The 23,129-nt window shown below is 34.1% G+C and overlaps 1 protein-coding gene across 1 annotated transcript; it reads right to left on the reverse strand.

Annotated features, from left to right (window-relative positions):
- Positions 1 to 11,363: 11,363 nt before the first annotated feature.
- Positions 11,364 to 12,087, reverse strand: LOC145069879 (chaperone protein dnaJ 11, chloroplastic-like). Its single transcript, XM_079016824.1, has one exon. The coding sequence runs from the start codon at positions 11,972 to 11,974 to the stop codon at positions 11,522 to 11,524; it is 453 nt and encodes a 150-aa protein (XP_078872950.1). The 5' UTR covers positions 11,975 to 12,087; the 3' UTR covers positions 11,364 to 11,521.
- Positions 12,088 to 23,129: the final 11,042 nt, after the last annotated feature.

The raw sequence follows: 23,129 nt of genomic DNA on the forward strand, positions 1-23,129 counted from the left end.
TATCTCCTTAATCCTTCTGTGTAATGTAACTTCATATAGACACCTGTGATACAAATAAACTGAGTGGGTCAGGTTGGGTAACCTGGTAAGTACATCGGGTTTTCAACCCACAATAATACAATTATTATGTTTAAACATCAAACAATCAACCCAATTACCCATCCCCATTATCTTCTTAAGGATTTACCCTAAGAATCATCTACTCCTCGCTCATTCATTCCTAAGGATCATCTAAAGGAAACAACACGAAGTCCATCGTGCCAATGACATAGTTGTCAAGCACAACTGCTAATATTATCACTTAGGCGTAGCTTCCAGAATTGTGACATTCTCTATGAGGCGCTTCTGTTGGTACTGTCCTTTAAACGTTATTGTCATGGTTATAGTGTTCTCTATTAGGCACAACTGTCGATACTATCTTTAGAGCGCAGCTGCTAGGATGTTTATCGTAGATCTAAAACATCTACATATTTTGGTGCAGCTACCAGTGCTCATCTATAGGGTACTAGGTCCATTACTGCCAATGTTCACCTATAGGGCACTAGGTCCATACTACTAATGTTCCTCTATTTCAGCCTTCATCCCTCATAATTCATCTACGCATGTTTTAATCAACATATTTTGTAGATATAAAATACATATACAGTTTGAATCCTTTAAAACATGTATAAAATCGTTCACCCAGCATAGACGGCAAGTATCCAGACAATATGCACACATAGCACGTAATTTATATAAAATACTTCATATCTATGTATAATATGAAAGTAACTATGCACTCACCTGATTAGGTGGCGCCTCTGCACTCGGACAACGCTTCGTTACTCTCAAAATAATTTTCCTCGACAGAACCTAGTATCAATATCGCTGGGGTTTAGTCTAACGTTAACCGCGACTAATTAATATTCTAGCTATTATTACTATTATATAAGCGTTAACACAATACTTTTCACCCACTATATACAGACGAGGCCAGACATGGAACACCGGAGGGCATGATCATTTTGGCATATAAGCACTTCTAAATCCAACAACCCAAGCGGCCCTCCAAACCGAAACCCCCGTCCCGCGAGTGGTTAAAAAGATATTATATGATACTTATATAACCCATAATAATAGCCCAAATAATTATTCTAAGGACTTAATAACATTACTATAATTATTTAAAAGTTATATTAAAATAGCGTACGCGTAGCTCACTTACAACGGGTTTTCTCGAAAATCGGGCTTTGCTCGGAGCAGCGTTTCCGAACCGAAAGACCCTTTTTCTCTGGACTCCGGGAGCCTCGGGGCTTCCTTCGGGTGGTAGGGGGTTTACCTAGGCTTAAAGGGGTTTAGGATCTAGAGAGAGAGAGAGTGTGTGTGTGTGTGTGTGTGTGTAGAGAGAGAGAGAGAGAGAGAAAGATTTGAAAGGTGTGGGAGAAGTGGCTGCCTTTATAGCCTTTTTATAGGCGTCCAGCTTCAGTCTATGCTAGGTGTTCCAAAGTGGTATGCGGCGCGTTCGTCGGATAAGGCTTCCAGGTGGCCAGCTTCGGATGGTGCAACGTGGAGGTTTGTGGCTCGAGCAATGCAGTTGTACGTTGGGCGTACTGAGGGCCAGGTGTCTGAATCTGAAGCAAGTACCCTGATCATCAACGGAGGGTTGGGATCGCGCCATGTCGTCGCTCTTGCCACAGACTTCGCAAGTTCGAGTACCAACTTTAAATATTCGTATCTTTCGCATACAAGCTCCGTTTTCGACGTTCTTTCTATCCACGCGTAGGCGGGAACGTACTCTACAACTTTTATTTAGACTCAGTTGGCTAATTTTGACTTTATTTTAAAAATTATATTATTAACAGGCCGGGACATGATCGGTTCGTTAAAATTTCATAACTTCTTCATCCGACGTCCGTTTTCGTCCATCTTTTTATCGATACACTACTATTAACGAGATCTTCGATTCTCGTTTAGGTTGTGTCGGCTAAAAACTGCTCGATCTAAGCCGAAACTTCAAAAAATCATAACTTCCTCATACGAAGTCAGATTAGGGCATTCTTTTGATGGACGCTCTCGGTTTAACATATTCTACGACTTTCGTTTAGGTCGCTAAGGCTAAAAGTCGCTCTATGGTAAATTCACTATTTATGCTTTCCGGTATCGTGCCGGTTCCCTCGCGAAACTTCAACAGGTCACAACTTCTTCGTTATAACTCGGATTCCGTCGTTCTTTATATGCACAAAATCCTTGTGACATATGCTACAATTTGGTTAAGATTATTCCTCCTAAATAATCTTCCATCAAAAACACATTTTTGATACTCTTTGTCTCTAAATTGACTAGCCCAGATCTATGGGCATTACATAAGCATTATGTTTTCACCCTTCTCAAAGCTTTTGCTAGAATGGTCAAAACTCAATTTAACACTATGGTCAAAATTATAAGAATTGATAATGCTTTGGAGTTAGGGCAAGTACAGAAGGTGTTGGTTTTTTCCAATACAATGGCATTCTGCATAAATAATCCACTCCTTCTAATCCTAGACAAAATGGGATTGTTGAAAAGAAACATCAACATATTTTTGGTACTGCAAGGGCTCTATATTTTCAATCAGGGATTGTTATTGCTTATTGGGAGAGTGTGTTAAAACAATTGTTCATCTGCCATCAAAGGTCTTAAATGAAAAAAGCCATTTTCAAGTTTTTCACAAAGAACAACCACCTTTGGAAAGATTAAGAAAATTGGTTGTTTGTGTTATATCTCTTCTTTAACTAAAGCCAAAGAAAAATTCATGCCACATTATAATCCTTGTATTTTTATTGGATACCCACATGGTCAAAAAGCCTATAAAGTATTGGATTTAATCACCAAATCCATTTCTATATCACAGGACATCAAATTTTTTGAATCCATTTTCTCTTTACACTCTCATTCTAACATTATTTCTCAATTACCAAATAATTGTTATCTTCCCACAACAATAATTGACATTGATTCTGCAAATTCCAATTATGCCCATTAGACCTGACAATGGGGCGGGTTTGGAGCGAATTGAACTTGATCCAAACTCTTTTAACAAATTTCAAAATCCGATCCAAACCCGCTCCGTAACCCGCGGGGTTTTGAATAGTCAACCCATACCCTTATCCACCAAATCAACATATATCCAAACACGCCCCGTAACCCGTAGGTTTTTTGAAAAATCAAACAAATTTTTCGTAAATCTTAAAATAACATTTATCAAATTAAACAAATGTTGATTTAGAAAACACATTACGTACTCAAGGACTTTCGGTTGGAATTAAAATCATTATTGTAGTAACTTCTGATTGATTTTTGACCGTCAATTACATTGATAAAGAATAGCAATTACAAACCTTCTTTCGGTTGAAAAATGACTTTATTGATATACATATGAAATTGGTGATTGCTTGAATGACATCATGAGTCTTAGTAGATGATTGGAAGTCTAGAAATCGAGTCCTAAAGACCTATGTTAAAATAGTTTAGTCTTTGGTCTTTTCTCTTTGGACTTTCGATTGGAATTAAAAGTAAACTTTAGGTAGTATTAGATATAAATATATAATTCTAAAATTTATACGGAGTGGGTTATAAACGGAGTGAATCAATGATGATCCATACCCGACCCTTTTAATAAAAGGGTTAGCGGGTACGGGTCCTTAACGGGTAAACGGATCAAAAACTATGCTCCAAACCCATAAAATTGTTAAGGGTTTCGATCGGATCAGGGTCAAAACCCGCTCCATTGTCAGGCCTAATGCCCATGTAACACTTGAAATTGGTATGTTTCATATTTAACCCTTCTTATTTAAAGCCTTGCATTATGATCCTCAAGCTAGTACGTGGGGAATACTAGGTGGTACGCTCGGTGTACTAGCCTGATGTTGGTCGCGGAGCTCATTCACATATGTTGGGCGTATGTGGAGTACGCATGGCATGCGTACGTGAGCATTTGTCAAAACCATAATTTTAGGGTTTGCACCCTATATAAACCATATGATAGCCTCATTTGGCCTCGTTTAACTAGCCTCCATATCTTCATAACCCTAATTTTGTCCTTAGCCTTTGTATGGTGCTTTTGAGCCCTTGCGAAACATTTTGGTGTATTTTGTGCATTTTGAAGAGGAAGGAAAAGATTGAAGACTCGTCCTTTGGAGAAGAGCTTATAGATCCAAATTTAGCATCTTCATTTCATGGATTTTGAGGCATAAAGTCCATAACTTGTCAACTTATTTCATAGATTTACTCCTTGGCTTGTTTATGGTCATTTTGGTTCCTTTTGGTTAGTCCTCTTGAGCTAAGGCCATTTCTGGAGTTTAACCTTTTAGGTCTGGACATATTAATGGTTCCTTAAGCATAAAGATCCAAGCTTTATGGTGTTTATGGACTCATGCATGTGTTATGTGATTTTTTAAGCTCTTTTGAGCTCCAGAGTCCCATTAAGCCATGCATGCACGTAAATTTGCCAACTTTACGTGATAATCCACCATAAGGAAGTCAGATTTGAGTGTTGAGTTGAAGTCTTAACCGATTAAGAGCTTATTGATGGAATTTGGCCAATCTGGGGAGTACGTTGGGCGTACAAGCTGGTACGTTGTGCGTACAAGCCCCAAAGCAAGTACGCTAAGCATACGAGCTGAGTACGCCCTGCATACTCAACAATGGGCTTCAGAATTTTGGGATTTTCGATATTGGGCCCATATTGGATCTTAGTAGTCTTGGGCATTGTTGGGCCATCATAATTCAATTTTTAGGCTGATGCTATTTTATTGGAATCTTTTGGTTGAAGGCCCATGAAGGGATTTGGGTCCAATTTGGAAAATTAGGCCATATTTGGGCTTTGGGTGATTATTTTGGAATTTGGGCCTTTTGGACAATTGGATTGGGCCGTGTCCTTGGGCCAAGTTAGGTAAAGGGTAAAAAGGTAGTTTACCCTAATTTGGACTCTTAGTGTGAGTAGGGATCCAATTTTTAATTGGATGTTATTTTGTGATTGATAGCGCGAGGATTTTAGCGAGCCAACAGCCAGAGAAATATTCGTGAGGTTCGGCAGTCTGAGGTGAGTTTACTCACTTGGTTTAGTGGTTCAAAAGGCACCAATGCAGACCCATGATTATTATGATAGGATGCTAGATGTATGCGTGACTCTTGCATGTGTTATGTGCTGGTATGTTTACCGAGCGAGGCTCGATGCCAGGCGAGGCCCGCTGACTGTATTGTATGCTATTGTTTTGTGATTAACGCATGTGTTAGCATGATTATATGTTATATGTTTATTATGTGTATCGGGCGGAACCCGATATCAGGCGGAGCCTAATGAATGACATATTTGTAATCCGAGCGGGGCTCGATGTCGGGCGGGGTCCGAGGCCGAGTAGGACTCGATGTCGGGCGAGGCCCGATGTGGGGTGGGGGCCCAGTATATGTTTATTTATGTATGGTGTGTGGTATTTTGGGGAACTCACTAAGCTTTGTGCTTACGGTTTTCAATTTATGTTTCAGGTACTTCAGGATCGAAAGGGAAGAGTCTGGGATGATTGCAGAGCACACACCACATTTTTTCGCATTTTGTGATTTACTATGATATGATATGATATAGAGACATACTTTGGTCTATTTGGATTGTATGATAATGTTTTGAAATACGGTTTTATTTAAATTAAAAACGAAATTTTTTAGTCTTATTTTTGGGACGTTTCAGCGCCTGATATAGATTTTGTCACCGTTTTACTTGAGGCCATTTCTAATCATTCATTACCTACCAATAATTTGCATGAACATGATCCTCCTTCATATGCACCATTATTAAGAAGAACTACACATGTTTCTCAACCCCCAATTCATCTACAAGATTACATATGAAATAATGTCGTTTCTGCTAGTTTATCTCCATGTTCTTAAACAATTACATATATGTGTATTGGTTTGGATTTCTCTTCTTCTAAAAAAATTCAATGAATGTTACAAGAAGTATTGATCATTCTCACACTCATGAAGTTGAACCTGCATTTTATCATGAGGCTAAAGGCAAGCCCCAATGGGAAACAACTATGAATAAAGAACTTGATGTATGGCTGGTAATAATACTTGGGATGTGGTTAAATTACCAAAAGGCAAAAAACCAATAGCTTGTCAATGGGTATTTAAAATTAAATATCGTGCAGATGGTAGTATTGAAACACATAAAGCACAATTAGTAGCCAAAGGCTTCACTCAAAAATAGGGGTTGAATCCCCACAGAACTTTTTCACCGATCATCAATTCACAACGTACAGTGAGATGTCATGTATCATTGGCAGTTAAAAGATGATGGAACATTCATCATTTTGATGTAAATAATGATTTTTTGTGTGGTGAGTTACATGAAGAAGTTTATATGAAGTTACCTCCTGGACCCCCTCTAGATTCAGCTTCTTTAAAAGTTTGCAAACTTAAAAAATCCTTGTATGGATTAAACAGGCATCAAGACAGTGGTATTATAAGCTTTCTTCTACATTAATTTTGAAAGGATACACAAGATCAACAAATGATTATTCTTTGTTTCTCAAAAAGACCACTAATACGATTGTTATTGTAGCCGTATATGTTGATGGCATCTTGGTTACAAGAGATGACAATGAGGAGATAATGTCTCTTAAAGCTTCGCTTCATCAACAATTTCAAATCAAAGATTTGGGTCACATTCATTATTTTTTGGGTTTGGAATTTAACAAAATTGATCAAGGAATGATTGTTCATCAGCAAAAGTATGTCAAAGAACTTTTGTCTTCATATTCCATGGGAACATCAACCTATTTCCAACACTCCTCTACCACCAAAAACACATTTGTTACCAATTATGGATGATGTTTTACTTAATCCAACTGTGTATTGACAACTTATTGGAAATTAAATTTATTGTTACACACAAAACCTGATCTTGCTTATTTGATTCAATACATGAGTCGGTTTAATCAAACACCTTGTAAAGCCCATTATGAAACAACACTTCATGTCCTATAGTATCTTAAAAGGGTCTTTTTCACAAGGTTTATTCTTTAACAAGAATGACAATTTTACGGTTGAAGCATTATGTGATTCTGATTGGGCTTATTGTCCAATAACTAAAAGAAGTGTTAGTGGTTTTTTCATATTGTTTGGTGATTCTCCAATATCTTGGAAATCTAAGAAGCAAGTAATTGTTTTCATTGTCCTCTGTTGATGCTGAATATAGGTCAATGAGACGAATTTGTGCGAAATTGGCTTGGCTTAGTCGATTACTTAATGAGTTAAGTTGACAATATTACCCCTATACCTTTGTACAAATTTGTAGTTGGTTAATCAATGGAAGATTTTGAATTCTCTCATTAATGTGTTCATTTTTTCATAGAAATCAACATTTATTATTGATCAATTTGTTTCTTTCAAAAAAAAAAACTATTGTATCTTCATTGTTTTAATGCTTGTATCGTTGTACGTGTTTATTTGTATGCTCAAGGTAATTTCCTCTATAAAAAAATAAAAGAATATATTTCAAAAGATTTAAATAATCAGTTGACCTTATGTAAATGTCTAGACATCATAATACTTTTAACAATACGAATATATTATAACATTGATTAATTTGTAATGTATTTAAAAATATGTATCATTTATATCCATTATAACTACTAATATTTTCATCCACATATAATATAAAGCTATCAACCAGTCACACCTGTATCATTTTCACAAGTTGAACTATCTTTTACTTTATAAATAACAAAAAAATCAATATATGTATTTTTTTTTTTCGTGAATTACTCATGGTATATTCTTGATCTAATAGTCATTTTTAAAAAGCAAGCTTATGTTGTACATGCAATTTCAATGCCGAAGTTGATTTTTAAACACTCAATATTAACCCAAAGAATAAAACTAAAAAGCCTAAGATTAAATTGGTTGTCTTGGACTTAAGATGATAGAATGTCCTTTTCATGCTTATAAAATATGAAAGAACCTTCTAGAAGTTATAATTCGAAAAAACAACTTAAAGATTTGAAGGGTGTTTTATTTTTGTTTTAAAGTTATACGATAAAGAAGTATTGGTTTCAAAATCCTGACACGATTCCTTGACCATTATATTTTTACGATTTATTTCTCAGAAAATGGTTAAGAAACGGATACGAATACGACATGATACCACTGGTGTTTCTTAACCATATTTTCACATAAAATGGTCGTTGGTTGCAATTTGATCACTTGCTAGCTTCTAGCACATCAAGACAAACACAATTAGATTTAATTCAATTCTATTTTGACTATAAATACAATGTCTTCAATAAAATCTTTCTACTTTTCTGTCGCCTTACAAAGACAAACACATTCTTGTTACACCACATATAATGTGGTCCCTTGTCTCTTATTTGACCATTTAATCATTTATTAGCCTCAAATATATTGATACAAACACAATTTGATTTTGTTTGAAATTGGTGTATCATCCCAAGTAAACCTTCCTGGGGTACTACAAAATAAGGACTTGTCCAATATGTTCTAATTTTGAGCCGTTTATAATGAATTAGATATTTTTATATATTATTATTACGAGGATATTATATTATTGAATACTATCTCAAGGCTCTCGAAAGAAACTTATTTTTTAACATCTTCATTTTCGACATAAAATTCTTTCCCGGTACAAGTTTAATTTTGAAAAAAAAAAAAAGGTAAAAATATAAATGGATAAATAAAAAAGAAATTAACAATAAAAATATTTATTATCTAGTTTGAAAGGAGAAATACATAATTTATTAATATTAATAGTTAATCTAGTTAAAGCGTAAAATTTATGAAACAATGATGCTGAAGTTTGGGCACTCCTATGATGTAAGCTCTTGTTTCTCTCGTCACAGATGACGATTTTGAAGGTCATGTGTACCCGATTCTTTTGTCGTTGACTCAGTGACTTGTGTTGGATGTGATTATTTCTATTGCTCAGAGTGTGTTTATGCAATTTCAAGTACAAATGAGTTTTTTTTTTTTTTTTATCATATTAGACCTAGACACAACAAGATTCTTGATGACATAGTTACTTTTTTTTGTTGGTTGTTTGTAAGAAGCATAAATGTTCATTTTATTTTGGAATTTATGGCTTCAAAACTCAATTTTAAACATTTCGTTGTAATAGTTCTACTTTTTCAATAGCTCTTTACTAGTGTCGTTTAAACTCAATTTTAAACATTTTGTTGTAATTGATCATGACTTGAGATAAAATAACCATCTTTGGACCAAAAGTGGTAGCAACATTGTTAGGGGGGATTAGAATTAAAAAATAAAAGCCAAATGGTGGTCAAAATAGGCAAATACGAGGTTTAAGGGTGTAAATTATCAATTTACCAACAATATGAGCTAGTTACATTCTTTTTCATTTCACCCATTTTCAAAAATGAGATTAGACAGAGGGAAAGGAAATCAATGGTGATTTCAAGCATTTCAAGGACAATATAAGTGTAGATTGAAGCCTTAGTGTTAGAATTGAGTTAGGGACTTCGGAAATGTAGCATCATCTTAATTCTATTATTTTTGAGTTAGGATGTTGGAGAAATGTGCAATTTGAAAATCAAACATATTAGAGATGTTTGAATGAGTTAGTACTGATCATTAGGCTGCTAGTCTTCTTTTATTATAAACATGTTTAACTTGAGTTTGAGCATAAATGAGTTTTTGAAGTTTTAAAACCCTAACAATGGTGGAAATCCGAATTTGAAATTGTTCTCATGAAGTTAATGTAGTTTTCAAGCTTGCTTTGATGTTTATAAGCTTTATTTGAGTTAAGAAATCCATCATTTGTTAGTAATCACACCTTATGGATCTAATTTGAGGTTTCATCTTTAACTTATGGCTTTAATGAAGTTTCAAGCACTAGTTACATAATCTGGATTTTGATCTATTAAAATTCATTTCAATGTCATATGTTTGATTCGCTAAATCAAATTGAAAGATAGTTGGTTATCATTTATATTTATTAAAGGTTTAGTTAGAATTTAAAGCTTTTATGATTTCGTGGAACTAAATCAAGCTTTTGGTTGTTTATAGCATTTGAAAATCAAAAATGTGCACTTACGTTTTCAAAAGGTTAATAACACGGGAGTCGTTAAGAACATGATGCCTAATTAGTTCACTTTAATGGGTGTAGCTAACTATAAGCATAAGTGATTGTATGTAGTTTGTAAACGTCTGAACCTATAAATTATTGGACCATCGAACTACAACCAACAAGTTATGTATTAAAATTGAATCTTACCATACAACCTAGACTCCCAGTGCGACAAACAAGAACTCAAATCGGTCGAAATTCTTTCTTGGTAGGGAAAATTGCTTCGAGATTTTTTTTTCTTTCCAAAATTGCATGATGAACTCGTTTTAGCCATAGATAAATTATATTTGTGGTGGTAAAGATATGTACGTTTAAACGTTAAACAGCACATGCACGAATACAAAATACCAGTTCACAATAATTGTCTGGAATGTCCGACCGACCCCATTTTATGTACAATCTATGTTAGAAAAAAATACATCGACAATGTTATTTCTAATTAAAAGTCTAAAATGTTAGATTTCATAACATTTTCTGTCGTATTCTGTCAGAATAAGTAGTACCTCTTATAGTTTTAATTAATTCGAAACATAGTATTTCAAAGTCACTAGAGGTTTCTTGTAAGCAAATAAAAGGTGGGTCATATGCATTTATTCTACAATACTTTATGGTATTTTTTTTGTGAATATCTCAAGTTTCACTTCAGTAAAGTAAATCAAATTTTGCTTTTGATTATATTTCTAATTGAAAGTCTAAAATGTCAAATTCTATAACATTTTCTGTGTACAACCTTTACATAATATTTCAGAGTCACCGATGGTTTTTTTATAAGCAAATGGAAAATGGATCATATACATTTATTCTACAAATCTTACGGTATATGGTGTGAATATTTCAAATTTCACTTCAGTAAAGTAACCAGATCTTGCTTTTGTTATCATTCAATAAATTATAAGAAATGGTTTTCTACATTGTTTTGAGAAAACAATAGATATCATGTGTCTACCAACATGACAAAATAGATAAGAGAACATATCAATGCAGTTAGATTTTCTTTTGGATTACAATTTAAGCAAAAAATAATTTCCAATTACATAATTATAATGTTTATAATCATATTAATTCAAATGTTTCTTTAATATTACATTACATTATTAAAGTATCTATACTTTTGTCTCAATCATTTGTCTTCTCATTCTATATCCCGAATAGACAATTCACGTTAAATAACTTAACAAAATTAAATATTAATATACTTACAAATATCTAAATATGATAGATCATGATCATCGTTCATCGTTCATCGTTCATCAATATCTGTACTTTACTTACTTACTTCGATGTTGAATATTCAATACCATGGCTTTGAAATATGGCCAAGTAAATTGCAATTCAGTTTTAAGCTAATCTATGAGCTACTACATATGTACATACAAACAGTCAGACACCAATCTCCACCTCAAACTACCAGCACTGATCTGTTTCCCATCTCCGGCCACTGTATCCGGTGAATTCCGCCGACGACGACGAGCTCCTAACAGCCACTTTCTGTCTCCCGAACAGACTCCGATCATAATCGGCTCGTTTTCCTGGATCCGACAAGGTCGCGTAGGCAGAATGCACCTTCATGAACTCATCAGCTGACGAATCATGGTCTCTTACATCCGGATGCAAAACTCTCGCCAATCTCCGGTACGCAGCCTTGATCTCAACCGTATCAGCTCCGATTTGGATCCCGAGCACTTCGTATAGTGACGATTGTTGGGTAGCAATGCGTGAAGATCTGGGAGTGGCGGTTGCGTAAGTGGCTGAAATCCGAGATTTGGCGCTTCTGGCGGAGGTTGACGGCGTTAATGGGTGTTGATTGGTGGAGAAATTGGGGGAAGTGAAGAAGCAAGATGAAGTTGAAAATGCCATATTTTGGAATGTAGATATAAAATTTGTGTGAAGTGAGATGAATTGGATAAGGGTTTGGATTATAATTATATAGATAGATGCGTAGAATCGAATTGTGGTGAGTTGGAATTTAAAATGAATATATTCGAGGTTATCCATTCATTCATTCAATTTACATTTATTTGATGGTATCGATTGGGTTAGGGTTAGGGTTATGGGGTCAGGATGTGAATGTGAGTCGGCAAACAGCGTATGGTACTGGTAGGGATGAATGATAATGTCGGTATATGAAGAAGAAAATCGACGATTTACTTTTTCTTATCGATCTCAACAAAATTACTTCCAATAGAAGAAAACAAAACACACCCTATTCATTGTACGATAAAAGAATCTTAACCAATATCGAGTGTATAAAAGTTTAATGTCGACAATGATAATAGATTTTTATGGGATGATGAATTTAATCACTAATAAACTTTTAATTTTATCCGTATTTAGTTACTGAAATTTTTTTCATGCTAGATATATATTTTTGAATTATTTGAAATTGTTCGTGTTTTACCTGTATGACCGGTTGTAAATAATTATAAAGTAAAATATGAACAATTTCAAATAATCCATAAATAAATCAATCACGAAAAAAAATTCAATAACTAAAAGTAAACAAAATTAAAAGTTTGTTCCATTTTCAAGTCATTTTCCTTTTCTGTAATCATTTATTTATTTATTTTGCATATTGGTAACAATTATTTAGATTAATAATTTTGATTTCAGTAATTACGTTTGTTTTATGTTGTGTTTGTAAGAAGTATTACATAACGTAATACGTGTACATAACAATGTTATAGTTTATGGCTTTGATCTTAGTCAATGATATAAACTTTTAATTATAGTTTCTTTATTCATTCTATGTTTTATGTTTTTTATTTATAATTACAATTTTATAGGGTTATATATATATATATATATATATATATATATATATATATATATATATATATATATATATATATATATATATATATATATATTACAAATTATAATGCTATTGGCGATGAAGTGTTGCGAACAGAACACTACTTGTGCGCATTATATATATATATATATATATATATATATATATATATATATATATATATAACATTTGTTACAAGTTATATCAAGAGATATAAGGACGTGGAGGTAATTGCAACAACTCTTGATACCTTTAGTAGCGATATATGTCTCCACCTTTAAACCTTTTAGTGAAAACAAATATATTTTTTAAATCTAAAAATTAAACCTTACACCCATATAAAATAATATAGTGCAATTTATTAAGAATGCCTTAAATGGAGAACATAACAATATGATTTACCAACGTAAAACCATTTATTTATGGAATAACGACTTGAAGGATAACAAATTTTCAATTTTGTTCACATTTAGTCATTAAACTTTTTTCGTACCTGATTTACCCATGGATTATTTGAATTTGCTCATATTTTACCTTTATGACCGGTTATAACCCGTAATAAGAGTAAAATGTGAACAATTTCAAATAACTCGTGGGTAAATCAAACATGAAAAAAAGTTTAGTGACTATATATGAATAAAATTGATAGTTTATTACCTTTTCAAGTGATTATCCCAATATTGATTAACAACGACAATAATATACACAACTCAGAAAAATAGGATAAGAGGGAGGTAAAATGTAAATGATAAAACAAAGGGATACTATTTGCATTGATGACCATCGAAATAAAAAATACGAGTTCACAAACGATGTTCTTGCATATGAAAATGTTAACGTGTAATGAATGGTGTGGCTAAAGAAAAAAATAAAATAATACATATTGTAAAGCCAAAAGTAAAAAAGAACAAAAGTAAACAAGTAGAAAACTTGTACTTATGCCTGCCAATTAGGTTGGGTTCGAGTTGGCAGGTTGACAGGTTAACGAGTTAAAAAACATAAATTCAACCCAACCCATATGATATATTGGTTGGCGGGTTATGGGTTTGTGGGTTGGAAACCTCAACCGACCCCAACCCATATAACTCGTTTTAAGTATATGAGTTTGTGGGTTCAGAAGTTAATGAGTCGGACATAACCCATATAACCCATTAAATAAATAAACAATGCATTTTCAAAAATGAGTTTTTTTCAACATAAAGTTACAAAGTGATTAAAGTAATTAACATCAAAAAAAGAGGTTTTCAACATAAATTAATAAAGTCATTAACATTCAGATAAAATTGAAAAATGAAAACATTCATACAAAATGGAGGTGTTATTCGTTCATGACTCGTGAGTACCTAAAAAAGACGACATGCATTTATTCTCTTTTATTAAGGCACCGCAAACGCAGAGTAGCCACATACGGATACGGAAGGAAATTAGGCTTAATTAATAATTAAATATATCTATTTTTTAAATGTAATATATATATATATATATATATATATATATATATATATATATATATATATATATAGGTTGGCAGATTGACCCGTGAACCCAAACAGGTAACCCAACCCAACCTGTGAAATAAATAGGTTGGTGAGTTGGTGGGTTGATGTGTTATCGGGTCAAAAGTCTCAACCCAAACCCGTCTATTTTCGAGTTGGGTTAGTGTTGGGTTGAGTTGGTTCGAGAGTTGTCACCCCTACATGTACTACCAATACTAGTTACAAATAAAGAGAAGACAAAAGTAAGACTAATAAAAGGCGAGCATTAGTCACGAACAGTGAAAAATGAGTCGATACATACATTACTCCTATATCATACCACTTTGACGAAATTTTACTAAAATTTCAAGATGTTTGAAAAAAGAGATATTACAAAAAGAAGATTGTGTAACAATATTTTCTATCCAAAAAGAAGTATATTTCATAATGGCAAAATAACCCAACATGTAGTAAGCGCCGTCACATCCCAACTTCATTTGCATCATACTTAGACTCGGATTGCCAGTCTAACAAATCCAATCCTTAACCGTATGAATGTGAGAAATATTCAACTCATACTAATTGTTATTTGCTCCAAAATAAAAACATCATGTGCCATATTGAATTAAGGCAATGATCATATGTCTCAACACGAGAATTACAAACCAAAAAAAATAAAAGGGAAAATTTATCTCTCTATTCTATCTAAATTGCTTCTAGCAGGGAACTTGTCCAAATAAAGTCTCCAAACAAAAATTTGTACTTTTATAAGAACCATCTTGTTCTATCTCAAAGTGTAAAATGGTATTTGCTAGAATGAAGAAGTTTGAAGAAGAAAACTTGTATGTATCGACCTTTACAAACAAAAGATACAGGAATATATATACACAAATATGGGAAACTAATTCTAAAATTATGGCTAAAATCTCTGTCAATCTAGCTAATCAAGGATAATTACAATCTCCAAAATATGGAAAGAAGATAATACAATATTTCTAATAATCCCCTTCAAGTTGGAGAGTGAAGTTCTGAACTTCTAACTTGGATAAAAAAATCTTCAATAATCCCCTTTAAGTTGGAGCGTGAAGATCTTGAACTCCCAACTTGTTTCGCAACAATTTGAATTAAACTTTACCCAATGCCTTTGTGAAGATGTCTGCCAATTGTAGTGTTGTTGGGACATAGAAAGGCTTAATCATACCTGCTTGTAATTTTTCACAAACTATATGACAGTCGATCTCAATGTGTTTTGTTCTTTCATGAAACACTGGGTTTGCTGTTATGTGTAATGCGGCCTTATTATCACAATATAGGGTTGCAGGGTATGAAAGAGGAACTTTTAAATCTTGTAAAAGGTATCGTAACCAGGTTAATTCCAAACATGTATTTGCCATTGCTCTGTATTCAGCTTCTGCTGATGATCTTGAAACATTTGTCTGCTTCTTGGATTTCCATGAAATGACTGAGGTTCCAAGAAAAATACAATATCCGAAAATTGATCGTCTTGTAATGCGACAACCTCCCCAATCTGAATCACAGTATGCCTTCAATCTAAGATTATTAGAAGAAGGTAAAAGTAATCCCTGACCCAGAGTGCCTTTTATGTACCTTAGAACTCGCATCGCTGCATCCCAATGTGGCTTGCGAGGTTCATGCATGAATTGACTTAGGGTGCGAACTGAGTAAACTATGTTCGGTCGAGTGACAGTTAGATAAATCAATCTGCCAACTAACCTTCTATATCTTGTTGGATCATGCAATTTATCTCCATCTGTTAAGTTTAATTTTAAATTTTGCTCTATTGGAAATTTTTCTGGTTTGGAACCTGTGAGACCAGAATCCTGTAGAATATCAACAGCATATTTCCTTTGTGACATAAAGATACCATTCTTTGAACGAGAAAATTCAATACCTTAAAAATATTTTAGGTCTCCCAAATCTTTAATGTTAAATCGCTTGAGTAAACATTCTTTAAGACGTTTTATTTCTTGAGGATCATTACCCGTTAAAAGAATGTCATCAACATAGATGAGGATGGTTGTGAAAGAGTTACTTTGTGTCCTAGTGAAAAGAGAGTAATCAGCCTTTGATTGGGTGTAACCGGCCTTTTGAATAGTATCTGAAAATGTGGAGAACCAATTACGAGACGCCTGTTTTAAACCGTATAGAGACTTATTGAGCCTACAAACGATATTATTTCCTTGTTGTAGAAGACCAGGAGGTGGTTTCATGTAAACAATTTCATGTAAATCACCATGAAGGAATGCGTTTTGGACATCCAGTTGATATGTAAACCAATTTCTTGCAGCAGCAACAATAAGTAGGCAACGAAGCGTTGTGAGTTTAGCCGTCGGAGAAAATGTTTCTTTATAATCAATCCCTTCAACTTGTGTGTAGCCTTTAGCCACCAAACGCGCTTTGTATCGCTCGATAGTTCCATCTGAGTTGTATTTAATTTTGTATACCCAGCGGCAACCAATAGGTTTGTGACCATAGGAAGTGGAACTAGAGACCAAGTGTTATTATCCTTTAATGCCTTCAATTCTCTAGCCATGGCTTCTTGCCAATGAGGATGACAAACAACTTCATCATAAGATTGAGGTTCTGTTTGTGCTATAATGTTGGCTAAAAAGGTACGATCAACAGGTGAAAAATGCAAGAATGACAAATGATTAGAAAGAGGATACATGGTCCCTTTACGAGTACTTGTGCTAGAGGTTAAATGATTGGCTTGAGAAGGCATGAAGTATGTATTATGCCATGCAGGGGTATTTTTGTTACGATTGGAACATCGTAGAGGAGGTGGTTCAGGAACGAAGTGGGTAGTGCCAGGTCTATTTTGTTCAATGTTGGCATTGGTTGTATCAAGACAACTTCCACTATCATCTATTGTATTTGATGGATTTGTAGCATCTGATGGATTTATAGTAGGTGAGTTAGAAGGGTTTGCTGATGAGATTGGTGATAAGGGTGTTGGCTCTGCTTGTTGTGGTGATTCAGACGTAATGTTCATTTGTGGGGTCATAAAAGTTTCATCAAAGCCTAGGTTGGGAAGTAATGGAGATGTGGTTTCTGTTGAGAGTGAAGAGAAAGGGAATATATGTTCATAAAACCTAACATCTCGACTAACAAAGAATTTCTTTGTAGCTAAGTCATACAATTTATAACCTTTCTGTCCATGAGGATAGCCAACAAAGATGCATTTTGTTGCACGAGGATCAAATTTATGCTTGGGATGTACTACTGTGGCGTAACATTGACATCCAAAAACACGTAAATGACTAAGGGATGGAGGCCGGTTGTATAGAGATTCAAAAGGTGTTTTGTTAGATATCACGGGAGATGGGAGACGATTTATAAGATATACTGCAGTGACAACACACTCTCCCCAAAAGGTGAGGGGAATATTTGACTGAAAACAAAGGGACCTAGCAACATTGAGAATGTGACGGTGTTTTCGTTCAACGACCCCATTCTGTTGGGGTGTGTAGACACATGAGCGTTGGAACTCAATACCACTAGCATGAGATAGTGGTTGCAAGGGAAGGAATTCTGTCCCATTATCTGTTCGTATGGCTTTAACAGTTGTGCAAAATTGAGTTTGGACAAATTTAAGGAAGCATTCTAAAAGATGGTGTGTCTCTGATTTGCGTTGCATGAGAAATACCCATGTACATCAAGTAAAATCATCTACGATTGTAAGAAAAAAAAACGAGCCCCTGAATGGGTAGGAACTTTATGTGGTCCCCAAATATCACAATGTAAAAGATCGAATGGATAATGAGTTGAAATTGAACTTGTAGGAAAAGAAAGTCTTGTTTGTTTTGCCATAGGGCATACATCACAATCATCACTCAATGGAATGTTACAATCTTTATTGCAAGGCAAAATAGAAGATATCAATTTAAAACGATCAATAGATGGATGGACAAGACGTAAATGCCACAGGTTAGCAGGACGAGACACTTGGAAGGAAGAAGGTGTTTTGTAGTTTGGAGACATGTGATACATACCTCCATGTTCTTTACCCGAGCCAATCATCTTCCCTGTAGCCAAGTCCTGCAAGACACAGAAATTTGGGAAAAGCATAACACAACAGTTCAAAGATTTGGTTAATTTGCTGGTTGAAATCAAATTTAAATTAAAAGAAGGCACACATAGGGCATTTTCAAGTTGAATATGGGGGCTGAATGGAACAGTTCCTGTATGTGTAATGGGTGTTGATGCACCGTTAGGTAAATTAACACAGGGAACAGAAGAAGATTCGGATCGAGATAAAAGATTTGGATCTGAAATAATGTGATCAGTAGCGCCACTATCTAATATCCATGATTTAGAAGCAACGAAGTTAACAAAAACATTTGGTATAGACAAACCTGCAGCATTTGCAAAAACATCACCATTAGCGGGAGATTGATTTTGTTTTAAAGCATATAGAGCTTGAGATAGTTGTTGAAGTTGATCAGATGTAAATCCTTGTAACATGTTTGAAGAATGATTCTTAGTTTGTGATGCTTCTGTCATATTAACTGTGGGAGGATTGTTTCGGGCACCACTTCTTTGTCCACGAAGTTGATGTGTTTGAGGTGGTTTACCATTCTGACTTTCTGTTCCGTGCTTCATTCTACATCGATCCTCTGTATGACCCCTTTTATCACAGAATTTGCAGTGGAATTTGAGGGTGCGACATTCGTTGATTGTGTGTCCAGATCTGTTACAATGGTCACATATTTTATCTTTGAATTTTGCATGGGTTGTTCGATTTTGAACAACTGCAGCAATAGAGAAGCCTTCAGTTGGTTCTGAGGCCATTTTTCGTTGAGTTTCTTCTTGAATTATTAGAGAGTATGCTTGACGAACATTTGGTAAAGGAGACATCATAAGTATGTTTGATATGACGGTTTTGTAAGATTCATTGAGGCCCATGAGGAACTGCATAAGTTTGTCTTCTTCTCTCTGATCCAAATGTGTTTTCATTTTATTGCAAGTGATAGGGGTGCGATGTGCTTCAAGTTCATCCCAAAGACCCTTAATTTTGATGAAATAAGAAGCAACAAACATGGTACCTTGAGAGATAATGGCTATAGACTTCTAAATTTGAAAATTTGTTGGGGCATTCTTTTGAGAAAACTGATCACGAAGGTCTTCCCAGACTTGTTGAGCGGTTTTAGCATGAATCACACCTTGTGTGAGATCTGATTCAACCGAGTGTGTCAACCACGATAAGATCATACTATTGCATTGATTCCACAAGGCGAATTCAGACGGTTGGTCTGTTTCTGATGGCATCTCTATCGATCCATCAATGAAACCAATCTTGTTTTTTGTAGTGAGTGCGTGAATCATTGATTTACTCTAGGATTGATAGTTGGCTCCATCCAGCTTTATTGGAACAAGCATATGTCCTGGTTGATCTGAATGATGTACATAGTATGGATTTGATGGATCCATGTTGATAGGTTTGGGATCAGTGGATCCTTGTTCTTTGTTTGTCATGAAAGAAACGAGGAGCGGAAGATAGGTAGTACCAGATCAATGCTCTGATACCATGTAAAATGGTATTTGCTAGAATGAAGAAGTTTGAAGAAGAAAACTTGTATGTATCGACCTTTACAAACAAAAGATACAGGAATATATATACACAAATATGGGAAACTAATTCTAAAATTATGGCTAAAATCTCTGTCAATCTAGCTAATCAAGGATAATTACAATCTCCAAAATATGGAAAGAAGATAATACAATATTTCTAATACAAAGCTTCTTCCCCATTCCCATAGTAACATCCTTACCGGTTATAAAACTAACCCAACCATTAACTCACATGTCAATTTTAGAATCTTAACTCCATGTATATGGTTGGCCTGCCAACAAAAGGGATCTATTAAAGCATGTATATCCTCGAGTTGTTCATATTCGACTATACCCTCGAGTTTATGCTACCAAGACCATTTATATGCTCCCATTAGCCAACCAAAAAAGCAAGTCTTTTCAATCAAAGAAGATAATCTCGAGATTTTTTTTATGAAAAAAAGACATTTCTCTAAACAAAATTTCCTCCCAAAATATAGTTAACATGCCATACCATCTTTCTTGTAAATGAAAGGTTGAAAATCGATTCCTTTTCACCGAAGTTGATTAGTATAGTGGAAAAAAATATCATTGTAAAGTTCATGGCTTCTAAGTATTCTTTGGTTGAGACGAAATCCCTATTTGACTCCATATATGGATTTTTAATTGAAACTTATAGAGATTTGGCTTTGGTTAAAACCCTCCAACGCCATTTAGAACTTAATAAATGATTGAAATCATAAAGAATTCTGATACCCAAACCACCTTACATATTTTGAAGCCAAAACTTTTTCCATTTTACCCAATAAGGTCTCCGTTTTCCACTTCTCATCCACAAAATAGCTAACACCTTAATCTTCCCAAGCAGGGTCGGCCCAATACATGGGCGAGTTGGGCAGCGGCCCAGGGCAACAAAGAGAGGAGGGCATAACTTTAGTCGTATCATTTCAATGTATTAGGTATTTGGCCCAAATGATTTCAGCATCTCCGATTGACTGTGTTGTTTACTTGCTCTAGTTCCCGTCTTCCCAGTTGTCTCCTAGAAAGATGAAAGGTCCAGATGCAGAAGACGAGGAGTTCATTGGTTTCCCCAATCATCAATTTTTTAAGAGGCTCTTATTTGGATAAATAATGGATACCCACTCCCGATTTCTTTCTAGTACACAAGAGCAGTGATTTCTACAAACTCTCATATCTTGCCTCTCGGTTTCTTTGAACTCTCTTTTCTTATCTTATTTTTTGGATACCATTTCCTCTTCCGATTTCTGTGACGATCTCGATATTTATCTTCTCTCCGGTTTGGAACTCATCATAGTTGGAATGGAAGTATAAAGTATTCACCTGTCTAGGACGATCTTGCCCCTGTTGCTATGGAATTGTCCGGTTCTCCATTTATTACATAGCTTTTCTAGATGTTATGTTTTGTCATATGGTGTTACTTTTCTGGATTTGGAGTTTTACCTAGGTGTACGGTTGTGTTTTCCTTGTTTTGGTCGGTTTGGATGTTAAAGGTGTCTCCATGTACATATTGAGTTTTGCCAATTTGGACGATTTTGCCCTTGTTGTTGTAGGTGCATTTAGTTTTTGTAATCGGTTTCAAGTTATCACGATTTTGGTTTCAAGTAGTATTAAAGGATAGCCTGGTTGGACGATTATGCCCTTGGAGTTGATTCCCTGCAATTCTAAAATGTTTTGTTGTTGTGAACAAAATTCTTTGTTCTCAATTTTACAATGGATTCTAAAATTAATTGTTTCAATTTGAGTTTTTATTATACATATATTAAGGTAGTGACATTTTTGTTTTCTAATTTTGATATTTTGTTGACATTTTATATAGTGTGATAAGGGGTATTGTATTTGTGAATGTGTTAAATTTTTGTTTTCGTGCTTCACAGTTCACAATTTCGTTTGACACAACAATTTTATTTTTGTTGCAAATCATATAAGAGAGTAAGTCTAAATCTAATGAACTTGTTGAAGATACTTATCTTAACTATGATATATTAATCAAGTTTTTTATTCATATAATGCTTAAAGGAAATGTTATAGTGATGTTTGCAACTTTTAGTTGTATGAATATGAATTTGTTTGAAAAACATGCTAGTTGCATTTTTGTTTTATAAATCCATGTTGTATTTAGATTTAATATAAGTATTGGGGTATTATTAAGTTTTTTGCCCAGGGTAGTAAAAGTTTATGGACCGGCCCTGCTCCCAAGATATTGAGAACTATTTCTAGAGCTCGAAAGATTGATATATAATAAATACAAAGACATCCTAACATCAATAAAAACATATAATTTTTTTATAAATAAGTTTTGTTGAAAGAAAATAAACTCAACAAATCATAACGGAAAACCACCGAAAGAAATTTTAAGTTTAACGATCTCACCCTTTTAAAAACTTGGGCTTGATCGTTTCTTACATTCCTCATGTAAATTTAGTTTCTTATTTGATGTATAAGCACATAATTTAGCTTTAATTAAATTAAACTTGTGTTTATATTCAGAGAAATTAAATTGTTTCCTACATTTTATGCCTACAAATATTCTTACCTATTAAAATTAAAGTTGTGTTTATATTCAGAGAAATTAAATTGTTTTCTACCTTTTATGCCTACAAATATTCTTACCCACTAAAATAATGATAAATGTCATCATTCCACCATTCGATTTAATTTTATTTGATATCCCTAATATACCCTTAAGACCGGTGGGTACGGAGCGGGAAAGGGAATTGCACCCCGGACACCATACTAGGGTTGCAGGAAAAGGGATGCGGGGAAAGGGTGAGGGGAGATTATCCCCCACTCTCTCTTCTTGTGTGATTGTTAGTCTTTTTTATTTTTTATCTTTTCAGTTTTTAAATATTTATTAAATTATATATATATATATATATATATATATACTAAAAAATTATAAAAAATATTTTAAAAATCATGATTTTTAATTCCCTAAAAAAAATTAAAGATAGTGAAAGATGACAATTTTGTGTCTTTTGGTGAATGAAAGGAGAGTGAAAGAAATCTGACATGACACTTAAAAAGTAAAATATGATTATTGATCATACACTGTGGTCTAATGAGATAATTAAAAAAATAATGAAATTATGACACTTATCATAATTTCAAAGGATATAAATATTTGTATACATAAAATATATGATACAATTTAATA

Source organism: Lactuca serriola, chromosome 8 (assembly GCF_051521515.1).
Source record: "Lactuca serriola cultivar US96UC23 chromosome 8, Lser_US96UC23_V15, whole genome shotgun sequence".
Lineage (NCBI taxonomy): Eukaryota > Viridiplantae > Streptophyta > Magnoliopsida > Asterales > Asteraceae > Lactuca > Lactuca serriola.